General features: G+C 41.4%; 1 protein-coding gene across 2 annotated transcripts in view; it reads right to left on the bottom strand.

The window, feature by feature from the left end:
* Positions 1-13093, bottom strand: part of GPAT3 (glycerol-3-phosphate acyltransferase 3) — a 107116-nt gene that overhangs the window by 9776 nt on the left and 84247 nt on the right. For both annotated transcript variants that reach the window (XM_051819585.2, XM_002716971.5), the window contains exons 4-7: positions 11820-12090; positions 7187-7261; positions 6025-6114; positions 4916-5009 (exon numbers count right to left, since the gene is read on the bottom strand). In XM_051819585.2, the coding sequence (XP_051675545.1) occupies positions 4916-5009; positions 6025-6114; positions 7187-7261; positions 11820-12090 (530 nt within the window). The remainder of the gene's footprint in view (positions 1-4915; positions 5010-6024; positions 6115-7186; positions 7262-11819; positions 12091-13093) is intronic.

The following is a 13093-nucleotide window of genomic DNA, read 5'->3' as shown; positions in this document are numbered from 1 at the left end:
AAAGCTTCTTTCAAAGGTACCGATAAATTCCTGGCCCCGACTCAGAGACAAGGCTGGTTGCCTTCTGCCTACTGAAGTTCTTAGTCTGATTAAAGAACTTGAAACACTCTTACACATTGCTTGGAAGGAAAAAAAGAGAAGTTTACAACAGCACAGAAAGGAAACTGGGGAACATCTGTCAAAACAACAAATACATGTATATATCATATCAATAATTCCTCTTCCGGGCTGGTACTGTGGCTTAGGTTAAGCCTCTATCTGCAGTGCTGGCATCCCCTATGGGCACTGGTTCTAGTCCCGGCTGTTCCACTTCTAATTCAGCTCCCTGCTAATGTGCCTGGAAAAGCAGTAGAAGATGGTCCAAGCGCTTGGGCCCTGCAATCATGTGGGAGACCCGAAAGAAACTCCTGGCTCCTGGCTTCGGCTTGGCCCAGCCCTGGCCATTGCAGCCATTTGGGGAGTGAACCAGCGGATGGAGGCTCTGTCTTTCTGTCTCTCCCTCTCTCTCTCTATCTGTAACACTGACTTTCAAATAAATAAATAAATCTTTTGAAATAAATAATTCTTCTTCAAGGAATTCACCCTGAAGATATACCTCCAACAAAATCAAAACACATATGCACAAGGATATTAATGAAGCATTATTACTGTGAAAGACTGAAAACTATCCAAATGTCCAAATATAGGAAAGTAAATGAATAAACAACAGCACATACTTATAATGGAGTACCATACAATTGGGGGAAGGGCAGGGTTGATCTCTATGACTGATAAGGAGTGATTTCCAGGAGACAAAGATAAATGAAAAGGCAAACAACAAGTATGGTATGACAGACTCTGTGTACAATGAAAGGGGAAATAACATATACATATTTATTTCTCTCTATAAGAGATACTAAAAGGATACCCAAAACCCATCAAGTTGGAAACCTACAAGAACAGAAAGGAATGGGGTGGAATGAACATGGAAGAAGTGACACTTAGGTGAGTATACCTTTTTCATTTTACTTTGACATCTGAATACTCTACACATTAAAAAAATAATAAAATGTTAACAATAAGGACATAATAATAAACTGAAAGCAAACTGAAACAAACAAATCTGACCATATTTCAAATGAATAAAAGAACAATCTTGAAAATTGGAGCAAATTCAAGGAACTTTAAAGAAAAAAAAAAAAGAAACATGATTTGATGACAAATCTTCCATTAGGGTTGGATAATAAGAACTACAAAACATCTTGAACCCTATTCCCTATGAGTGGTTTTCTGGCTTGATTTGCTTTGCTTCGGTTGTAGAACTACAGGTGAAGCAATTCTGAAGCAATTTTAGATGTACAAAAGGTCTTCAAAAATTCTTGGAAAATGCGTATTATGAAAAAATCATGCATGGTTTTCAAAAGTCTTTTGCACCAAAATAAACTTACCCTTCATTCCATTTCTCCACAAACTTGTGGTACTCTTGCATTTCATGATTCAGAAAATAGAGGCTGGGGCTGGTGCCACGGCTCACTAGACTAATCCTCCGCCTGTGGTGCCGGCACCCTGGGTTCTAGTCCCGGTTGTTCCTCCTCCAGTCCAGCTCTCTGCTGTGGCCCGGGAAGGCAGTGGAGGATGTCCCAAGTGCTTGGGTCCTGCGCCTGCATGGGAGACCAGGAAGAAGCACCTGGCTCCTAGCTTCAGATCGGCGCAGTGCGCCAGCCGTAGAGGCCATTTGGGGGGTGAACCAATGGAAGGAAGACCTTTCTCTCTCTGTCTCTCTCACTAACTCTGCCTGAGAAAGAAAGGAAAGAAAGAAAGGAAAGAAAGGAAAGGAAAGGAGAAGAAAAGAAAGGAAAAGAAAAGGAGAGGCTGACTTTTTTTTTTTTAAAGATTTATTTATTTCTTTGAAAGACAGAGTTCCATAGAGAGGAGAGGCAGAGAGAGAGAGAGGTTTCCTATTCAATGGTTCACTCCCCAAATGGCTGCAATGGCTGGAGCTAGGCCAATCTGAAACCAGGAGCTTTCTCCAGGTCTCCCACATGGGTTCAGGGGCCCAAGAACTTCTACTGTTTTCCCAGGCCATAGTAGAGTGCTAGATCATAAGTAGAGCAGCTGGGTCTTGAACCAGTGCCCACATGGGATGCCAGCACTGTAGGAGGAGGCTTAACCTATTATGATTGACCTTTGGCGCAGCAGCTAAGACACATTTGGGACACCCACATCCCTTAATGGGAGTATATGGTTTAAGTCCCAACTCTGCTTCTGATTCCAGCTTCCTGATAATGTACAGGCAGCAGATGATGGCTCCAAAAAGTACTTGGGTCCCTGCCACCTATGTGGGAAACCCAGATTGATTTCTAGGCTCCTGGCTTCAGCCTGGCCCAGCCCTGGCTGTTGTGGACACTGAGAGAGTGAACCAAAACATGGAAATCTTTCTCTGTATGCAACCCACTCTCCGTGTCTCTATGTCTTTCAAATAAAATGGAAATAAATACATTATAAAACTTTTTAGAAAAGAATGAGTAAATACGTTAATAATGTTGGGTGAGAGCAAGAAAGAACCTTATGAAGTGGATATATTTGTATAGATTCAGATTTCCAACATAAATACTAGAAATAAGTGTCATATACACTAAAAATGAAAATATGTACACTTTTTTGTGGACAGAGAGCCAGTATATCAGAATACAAATGATAATGTAAATGAGGCAAAATGTTACCGAGATAAATGTGAATAAAGGGTAAATGGAATCCTAAGTGATATTATTATTATTACAACTCTTTTGTAAGGCTTGAAACTATTTCTTAATTTTAAAAATAGTAGAGATCTCTGTCTAGGAGGAAAAAGAAGACTGCAGAAAAGTCACTGAGTGAGGTAATTGGTATGATATTCCTTTAGTCATTCCATAATGTGTATAGCTGTCAAAATATCATGTTGCATATATACACAATTTTTAGTTGCTAATTAAAAATAAATTCTTCTTTTTTAAAAAAAGTCATTGAAAAAAGAGATCTTTAATGTTCTTCAGAGGAATAATCCAGTTACAACCTCTAGAGGAAGTCTGTATAGTTTCCTCCCACTTCTCACCAGCACCACGTCAATTTAAGTACAAACTTTAGACCTTTACTGCTTAACTCATTAAACAGCTTGCAGTTACCGTGCTTTTCCAAACTGTGGCTAATATTGATGGTGCAGTTCTATGTTATCAAAAAGCACGGACAATGACAACAAACCTCTGAGGCCCTCCATCATAAATGGGTTTCAACTCTTTGTTGACCAGGACACAGAATGCACGTATGGCCCCAGAAACACAAGATCACAATTAAGCAGTGCTATGGGCTGGATATGGCAGCCAGAATTCATGTACTAGAATCTTCGTCTCCAATGTGACAGTGTTGGGAGGTGGGAACTGCTCTCTAATGCTCTTGTTCCTTTGACCTTCCACTTGCCATGATGATGTACAGCAAGACGACCCTCATCAGATGCCAGGCCTTGATGTTAGAGTCCCGAGCCTCCAGGAATATGAGCCAATAAATTGCTGGTTGCTATAAATTACGTCTGTGGTATTGTTAGAGCAACACAAAACAGACAGGGACAGGCAGGTTAATTGCTCGAGTCTCTACTTTTTAATCTATAATAAAATCTTATCCAAAATAGCCCTAGCTTCTTTGGATTATGAAAAAAGTCAAATATAATGTAAATGAAACTGTTTGTCTACCTAAATAAAAGGATTATTACATATCTGCAGAAGTGTGCAGCGGGCCTATTGACATTTTTTAACAAGCAAGTCCTTGGATGCTCTTTAAGGGATCCATCAACACTTTAAAATTATATTCACAATTGTTGTTTGTATGATACACATCTATGTTGTTTTTTCTAAACATAACATAAAATACATAACTAAACATAAAAATACACAACTGATACCCAATCTTAAAAAGATTAAGTGTTTTCATAAAGTGGTAAAAGTTTTCTTAGATTCAGAAAAAATCCTATTATTCAGAGAAATTTGATAATGTGCTAAAAGGCAGATGTCCAAGAATTATATACCTGAACTTATATTTTGGACAGATTAAAATATATGGCAATAAACAGGAACTTTCACAAAGGTTGGACCGTTAAACACAAAATTATCAGTACTCCCATTCTCCAATCCACAGCACATACTCAACAGTGGCTCCATTCTAACGCCATCCCAGAAAAGCACCCCAGACCTATCCCTGGCGCTGGTAAATAAATAAAACTCATCTGCTCTCTGAAGCCCAAGTCACCACCATAGGAATATGAACCCCGTCCAGTCAGTTATCCTGCAGACTTTACCTGATCCGTGAAGGAGATGCAGGAAATCCTGACACATTTTTAAGGGTAACAGAAAACCCAGATTTGAGAAATGCCAGAATGTGGTTCCTGTTCATCCTTGGGACATGATGGTCTCAAGTGCTTAGCTTTACTGTGGGCTTCGTGGTTTGTGGTTGGGTTCTGTTTTCTTTTCTTGTGTGATTATAGACAGAGATTGAGAAAGACAACATGGTATAAATATTTGCCTTTCTTGCTAGATCCTCACTGAAAAGCCAGATAAACTAATTGTATTTAAGTTCCTGAAGGAGGGGAGAACTAATTGGCTGGTTAGGGGAACTGTACCACTCTAAGGAGGAAGACCTCAATGTTGCAAAGTGTGTTGATTTTTGAAGAAAAACACAATCAACTTCACAATCAAACGAACTGCAAGGGTGTCTGTATCTCAGTAAGCAAATTTCCTACTATCTTAAATATAATAACCATTTACTTTTCTTACACTATATTTCCTTGATGCAAATAAATAACATATAGCTACAATAGTAAAACCCAAATAGCTGAAGTAAAACCAACTTCCTAGTTTGTGCCAAAATAGCTTGAGCAATCACAGAACACACAGCTACTGAAGGATCTTACCATGGCATAACATCCATCTGTCGTCAAGATCAAAACATCTATTGGGGAGGTGTGGTTCGCAACACAAATGCCACCCTTCTGGGGTCTGTACTGCCTGTAAATACAAACAACAGGAAACATTAAACCTGAAACAGTGGCCACTATTTGGCAGGACAACATGTAGAGACTCATTTTACTTTTTAAAAATATCATTTATTAGGGCCAGCGCTGTGGTGTAGCAGGTAAAACCGCTGCCTGCAGTGCTGACATCCCATACGGGCGCCGGTTCAAGTCCCAGCTGCTTTACTTCTGATCCAGTTCTATGCTGTGGCCTGGGAAAGCAGTGGAGGATGGCCCAAGTCCTTGGGCCCCTGCACCCAAAGGCAATGAAGCCACTTTCGGGGCAGCAGTTGAAGAGGCCACTTGGGACACCCGTGCCCCACTCTGGAGTCCTTCGTTCAAGCCCCCGCTTCACTTCTTCTCCAGCTTCCCCCTAATGCATACCCTGGGAGGCAGGGGGTGATGGCTCAAGTACTTGTGTCCTTGCCACCCACTTGTGCTCTTGTGGGTGGGCGTGCAGGCAGTGACCCAGCAGGCGGACAATCTCTCTGTGTCTGTCTCTGTCTCTCTGCCTTTCAAATAAAACAGAAAGTACTTTTCAAAAAATCTCTTCCACTTAGCCAACAATTTTCCTCAGAAGCCTTTCTCCTCTGTTATCAGGGGTGAGGAAAGCACGACTTCATCCTTTGTTTTAGGACTCGGTTGTAGAATTTTGCAAGTGGCAGGATTGAGACTAGACTCCAAGTCTTTCCACCACATCACTCTAAAAGTCAAAACCTGCCCCTCCCACTCACTCACTCCCGAAGCAACCAATCCCAGAGCTTGCACCTCTCCACCTGTAAAATGGGACCACAGGAATGACGCACGAGAAGCCCAGCACCAGGCCCGCACACAGAGCACTACAACACTTCCCTTCCCACTGCAGACGGACCACTTTTTAGGCGGTCTACCAACTGTTAAGTCTGGGACACTCAAAGAACTAGAGATGAACACAGAGGAGTCTGATGCCGCCTGCTCCCACCCATGGATTTACGGGGATAACGGTGGCCACAAGGCCAGCAGACACTCACTTGTTATGATAATGAATGGTACCAGAAAGGGATCGCACACAGATCCGGCAGCAAGTCAGATGCACCAGTTCACTCAGCCAGTTTTTGAGGCTGAAGGGAAAAGAAAACACTTTATTGTACGGTTCTCGGTGCTCCTGAGAAATGATACAATAAAAGCTTCAACGTGCTCTTTCTGGATTCTATTCTACTGAACAAGCGCAGCTCCATTCTTAAGAGTTTCATCAGTTCATTTAGTTTTAGATGGTAAAAGTTCACCCAGAGAACTGAACAGTCCCCAACCTACTAGAATACCACAATAAATTCCCAAGACGGATCAAAGTTGCTTTGGTTTCGGCCTTATGAGCCTGCCAACTTAAACGATTTTCTTCCCCTGTGGGCTCCTCAGTCCATTTTCTTTCTTCTCTTCATTAATCTTTTGAAAAAAATAACTTCTTTAAATTTATATGAGATATAACGAGAAATCAAATAAAGACTGAAAAAAAAATAAGAATTCTGGCACGTGGGCTCAGAACATAAACTAATGCAATACATAGGAATCAAACAAATATTCTCTGTGGACACAGCTAGGAAAAAGGGCAGTTCTGAGGCCAGTGCTATGGTGAAGAGGCTAAGCCTTTGCCTGCAGTGCTGGCACCCCATATGGTGCCGGTTCATATCCTGGCTGCTCTACTTCCGATCCAGCTCTCTGCTATGGGTTGGGAAAGCAGTGGAAGATGGCCCAGGTGCTTGGGCCCCTGCACCCATGCAAGAGACCTGGAGGAAGCTCCTGGCTCCTCGCTTCAGATCAGCTCGGCTCTCCTCTAGCAACTGTGGCCATCTGAGGAGTGAACCAGTGGATGGAAGACCTTTCTCTCTGTCTCGCTCTCAGTCTGTAGCTATACCTTTCAAGTAAAATTAAAAAAGAGAGAGAGAAAGAGAGAGAGAGAGAGAGAGAGAAAGAAAGAGAGAAAGAGAGAAAGAGAGAAAGAGAGGAAGAGAGGAAGAGAGGAAGAGAGGAAGAGAGGAAGAGGGAGGAAGAGGGAGGAAGGGAGGAAGGGAGGAAGGGAGGAAGGGAGGAAGGGAGGAAGGGAGGAAGGGAGGAAGGGAGGAAGGGAGGAAGGGAGGAAGGGAGGAAAAGAGAAAGGGCAGTCTTATCCTTGGTTGCCTGTAGAGAAGATTTCACCTGCTGTCTGGCAGCTGCCCAACCAACGTAGTTCCAATGACCAGCAAACTGATCCCAATAAAAGCCAAGGTAACCCTAAAAGGAAAAGAAAAGGTAACACAAAAGTGTGTCAAGTAGTAGGGAAATAACCTAAAAGTTCACAAATAATGCACCTGTGAGTAAGTTATAAGACATCCACATTATGGAGAATGATTGAATAAATCTATAGAATCAGATGTGGAAGAATGCCCCACAATACATTTTAAGAGGGAAAAGCCAGACTGGCATTGTAGCACCCCGGGTAAAGCAGCTGCCTGCAACGTCAGCATCTCATCTAGGTGCAATTTCAAGCCCACTTCTGATCCAGCTCCCAGCTGTTGTGCCTGGGAAAGCAGCAGAAGATGGCCCAAGTACTTCCAGTGAATGGAAGATCTCTCTCTCTCTGCGACTCGGCCTTTCAAATAAATAAATAAAATCTTTAAAAAAATGAAAAATAGCTGTTCTTATAAAATATACAAGAACAAAAAGCTAAGAAAATTTCAGATTATACAGTATGGTATCATTTACAAAATAAAAACAAACATGTGTAAGCAATATATATATGCATGGAGAAACCTGGAAATTCATTCACAAAGCTGTCAAGTTTGACCTATAAAGTCATAAAAGGGCTGGTTAAGAGAATACATTTAAAACCTCTTTCATAATAAAAGCACCAAAATTTATCTCCATGTGGGAATCTTTCAATAAATCTAACTCTTGTCTCTTTGCATGGTTCAAATTAACTCATAAGTTAGCAACAAGTGTGACAAAAACCCCTAATCTCCACAGAGATTTTCTTCTTTCTAAAAAGTACTTTCAATATACACTCCAATCATTTCAAAAGCAAAATAGTCATTTCTAGAAATGTAACTAGAATTCAAATTACTCAGAAAGAAAAGGATGACATTTAAAATCTTTCAAAATAAATGGGATTTAATTAAAAAGGAAGAAAAAATCAACACTTTAATCAATTTTTACTACTAATGACTTTTAAATCCTTTTTTCTAACAGAGATAGCAGAAGCCTTAGTCTCTCACATCAGCCTCCCACAGGGAATCAGAAGCCTTTCTGGGTCTTCTAGTTCTCTGAAGAGCTACAGCATCTTTTTCTGAATTCATGAGGTTATTCCATAGCCAACTCCACTATCAAAAGAGCCCTGCAGATTTGGAGAAGCTATGGCCGCTGCCTGAGGCCAAGGTCAGGCACAGTAACACTTTCCAGGTTAAGCTGGTTTTCTCCTGACTTGCATCTATCTTTACCTGCTGAACCTGCTGAACAGACATATGTAGCACAAAATAGCTCATCTTACTCAACCTCAGATTCTACAGCAGGCAATGGTAAAACAGCAGCTAATGCCACAGATGTGCCAGGCAACATGCTAAGTTCTTATATTTAATACATTTAGCCATTCCCGAACTCCAGGAGGCAACAACATCATCTTCTTCACTCTACAAATGAAGAAACTGAGGTACTGCAAGGTTAAAGAACTTATGCCAGGCTACATAGCCCACAAGCTGCAGAGGCAGGATTTGGGCCCGGGCAATCTGGCTCCAGAATCCACACTCCTAGCCAGTATGTTCATTTTGTCTTTCAGCAAAGTTGTATTATCATTAACATTTAATATAGCAGTTTAGAATTATTTAATATAGAAAAACTTAGGGCAGTGGTCTCAACCTAATTAAGGAAATACCCCAAGAGTAACATATCTGAGCAAGTGTCCCTATTATGTATAAGAGTTTAAGAATGACATACTATATTAGTTACTAGCCATTCTATACTAGTTATTTTATAGAGTACTATGCTAGCTATATAAGAAAGACCACTACACTAGTTTCATACACATAATAAAGCATCTTCAGGGGCTGGCTTTGTGGTGCAGTGGGTTGAGATGCCACTTACAACACCTGCATCCCACATTGGAGGGCCAGTTTGAGCCTTGGCTGTTGTGCTTCTGATCCAGCTTCCTGCTACTGTGCCTGGAGAGTCAGTGGGGGATGGCGTCAAGGTTGGAGTCCCACCACCCACGTAGAAGACCCAGATGGAGTTGCTGGCTCCTGGATTCAGCCTGGCTCCGCCCTGTCTACTGCAGCCATTTAGTGAGTGAAACAGTGGATGGAAGATCTCTCTCTATATATCTCTCTCCGTGTCTTTCTCTTTCTAACTCTGCCTTCCAAATATATAAATACATCTTTAAAAATTCTGCTAACATAAAGACTGCAAAAATGTTTTGTAAATATTTTTAAAATGACATTTAAAAATTTTATACATTAACACTGCAAATTTGTACCCCCACTCAAATAGTTTATACCAGATATAATTACATATTATATTCTTCACCTATATAACTATATAACCATATTATATAATTAGTAACATCTTGAGAGCAAAATTTGTCAAATATGCTTCCCTATAAATGCCTTAAAGTTTAAGTCTTATTGAGTCTTGAATTAATATCTTTTGACACAGCAATTTGAAAGTTAGAATATTTAGATGCCACATTTTAGTCACTGTTATAACTAAATCATTGTTGAATCCCATACATAAATTATGGAAAAGTTTTTACAGAATGCTTTTCCAACTTGCCCTAATAAGAATCCTGTTTTTGCCCGTTAAATCAGAAGGCATTTCAGCTTCTCATGTTTAACAGCTGTGTTCAAAATCATTGAAACTTTTAATTTACTACATTAACAAGCCAGAAAATTCTGCTTACCAGTTTAAATAAGCCAATGTAAGAATTTTCATAGGTTTAAATTCAGATATCTTTAGATATGACATTTCAACTACAATCTGCTTTTTAAAGGCTTTATTGAAATACAATTTACGTACCATACAATTCACCCATCGAAAGTGTACAATCAGCAGTTTCTAGCATACTCATTGAGTTATATAACCATCACCACAATCAATTTTAACATGGCCTCATTTTTAGATTTCTCACTTTGTAACAATTATTTCTTTTAACAAATCATTTACAGGGGCCACTGTTGTGGTGTAGAGGGTGGGATTGCCACCTGTAATGCAGCAGGTATTCCATGTGGGTGCAACTTCAAGTCCTGACTACTCTGCTTTCAATCAGCTCCCTGCTAATGTGCCTGGGAAAGCAGCAGAAGATGGCCCAAGTACTTACATCACTGTACGTGGGAGATCTGGAAGAAGCTCCTAACTCCTGGCTTCAGTCTGGCTCAGCCCCAGCCATTCTGGCCATTTGGAGAGTGAACCAGAAGATGGAAGATCTTTCTTTGTGTCTCTCTCAGTAACTCTGCCTTTCAAATAAATAAAATAGATCCCACGTGACAGCAGGGTCCCAGACACTTGGAACATCTTCTGCTGCTTTCCCTGGTGCATTAGCAGGGAGCTGGATTGGAAATGGAGCAGCTGAGACTCGAACCAGCGCCCATACGGGATACTGGTTCGGTGGCTTTACCAGTTAGGCCACAATGCCAGCCCCATCCATTCTTTTTAAGAATAAAAACAGATTAAACAGAAGGTGTAATTGTAAACAGAAGTTTTTAATAAAAGCCCTAATCCTTCCTTCCTACACAGCAATAGATAATCTCATAAATCTCCAGGGTGCGTGAACCTTACTTTGGGAGCACTGGCCTAAGGTTCAAGCAAAAGTGGATATGAAACCTTGAATTTCACTTTGGCATCACAGCTGAAATTATTCCCAAAACACATAGCTGCCTTAATGTCAAAACACTGGCAATATGAGCATAAGAAAAGAGAAAGAACTTTTTGGAGATCTGCATTTGCCTATACTTAAGCAATGCTTTCACTTGTCATTCATCTGAATGAGGCAAGCACTGGGCACCCTAGGGATGTTAACCAGTTTCAATCCAAGTGCCAATTTTAGCTGACTGGTAGCAACTGCCTGGAAAGCTCTGTTGAGGATGCCAGGGTCACGGCCAGGAAAATAAAGCCAGAGGATCATGGCACTGTTGAGGCTGGCACACATGCCTATTCCCTGCCACCCCAGGCTAAATTTACAGGTCTTGACCACCTGCAGCTTCATCCCTCTGCCCCGTGTCATGCACTCAGGTTGTGCACTGCGCTCCCAGTAAACTGGGCTTGAGGTGGCCTCTGTATGGGCAGCACTCAAGCTCAGAGGCACAAGAGGATCCAGATGGAGAACATTTAACAGAAGTGAGTGTCTTAATGAAACAAACTGGCGCTTCTGAATGGTCCTCTCCATGCAGCAACTACTCTCAGGCATAGTTTCTCTCCTGTGAAGCCATGACCTGCTGCAGACCCGCAAAGAGAAGCTATGGCTTCTGGTCAGCTGTTGGAGTTGGGCTGACCCTCTAATGAGCTCAATACTGTAAGACATCTCTCCTTTTTTCCTAACTTCCCTTTTTGATCCATTTTCAAATTATCTATTACTGTAATTGTAAAGTGAATTGGGAGATACAGATTCTAAATGTATCTAATCACTTGGGCCAAAAAAAAAACATGAAAGGAGAATGGATAGCTCAAATATTCCTGCAGAGGTGGTGGTGTTTCCTAGCTGGAAGGGGGTAGAATTAGTACCACAACACTCTTGTGCGGGCATTACAAACATGATTTAAGAAGGAAGCTGAACCAATTACAACATGACATTATCAGGCAGGTGCCTTACCTCAGAGGCAGTAGGACACAATAGCGTACTAAGACACCCAGCACCCACACCATAGTGAGTCGCAGGCTGATGTACTGGAAATTTATGTTGGTTCTTGTGAGGAGATTCCATGACACTAGCTCCTCTGAGGAGAACCTCTGGGTCACTTCATCTTCCACAATGGCTTCCAACCCCTTCTTGGAGAAATAAAACACATCAGAGAGCTCAAAGTCCCTTCCTCGCAGACCAGAGAGCCCTTTCTCCATGGGTGACTCATCTCTTTGGATAATACCTTAAAAGAAAGGATCAGGACATGAGAAAATGCTATAGGACAGAGCAACAATGGACCAACAGAGCAACTTTAACTGTGTAGAACATAAAAAACAAGGAAATAAATGTAATAGGTGTTTCCAAGCAGAATTCAGAAACAAGAGACAAGCAATTGTGGAGGGGAAAGAGGTGAAATCACTGAGTCTGTACAAAATGGCCTCCACTCAATGATTCTAATGAATTATGGAGGACTTCTGGATCTTGGTACCTCTGTCGTTTGGATTCCCTTCCTACATAGCAGTAGCCAAAGAACTTATAAAACAAATGCTCCCCACTTATAGCTCGACTGTATAAAAATAGACTTCTGTCCTCCCTTAATCAAAACCAGTCAAAAAGCAAGCAAATGGAGGATATGAACCACATTTTTTTTTTTTTTTTTTGACAGGCAGAGTGGACAGTGAGAGAGAGAGAGACAGAGAGAAAGTCTTCCTTTTCCGTTGGTTCACCCTCCAATTGCCGCTGCGGGCGGCGTGCTGTGGCCGGCGTACCACGCTGATCCGATGGCAGGAGCCAGGTACTTATCCTGGTCTCCCATGTGGGTGCAGGGCCCAAGTACTTGGGCCATCCTCCACTGCACTCCCTGGCCACAGCAGAGAGCTGGCCTGGAAGAGGGGCAACCGGGACAGAATCCGGCGCCCTGACCGGGACTAGAACCCAGTGTGCCGGCGCCGCAAGGCGGAGGATTAGCCTAGTGAGCCGCGCGGCACCAGCCCACAAATGTTTTTAATACACAAAAATTATTTAATGAAACAAATCCAAACCCAAAGTCCTATCAAAAAAGTAGGCAAAGTTCATAAGCTAAATTCATAGAAGCAATATACTTAATAAATATATCAAAACTCTCTCACTAGTAATCAAAGAAATGTGCATTAGCTGATTAGATTTTACATTATCAAATTGACAACATTTTTGGTTAATGATAAGAGTTCAATGATGGAAATGATATGGGTGATCATTCATATGCA

The sequence above is a fragment of the Oryctolagus cuniculus genome, chromosome 8, assembly GCF_964237555.1.
Source record: "Oryctolagus cuniculus chromosome 8, mOryCun1.1, whole genome shotgun sequence".
NCBI classification, from domain to species: domain Eukaryota; kingdom Metazoa; phylum Chordata; class Mammalia; order Lagomorpha; family Leporidae; genus Oryctolagus; species Oryctolagus cuniculus.
The sequence above is the reverse complement of the archived record's forward strand: the minus strand, read 5'-3'. Positions and strand labels throughout refer to the sequence as shown.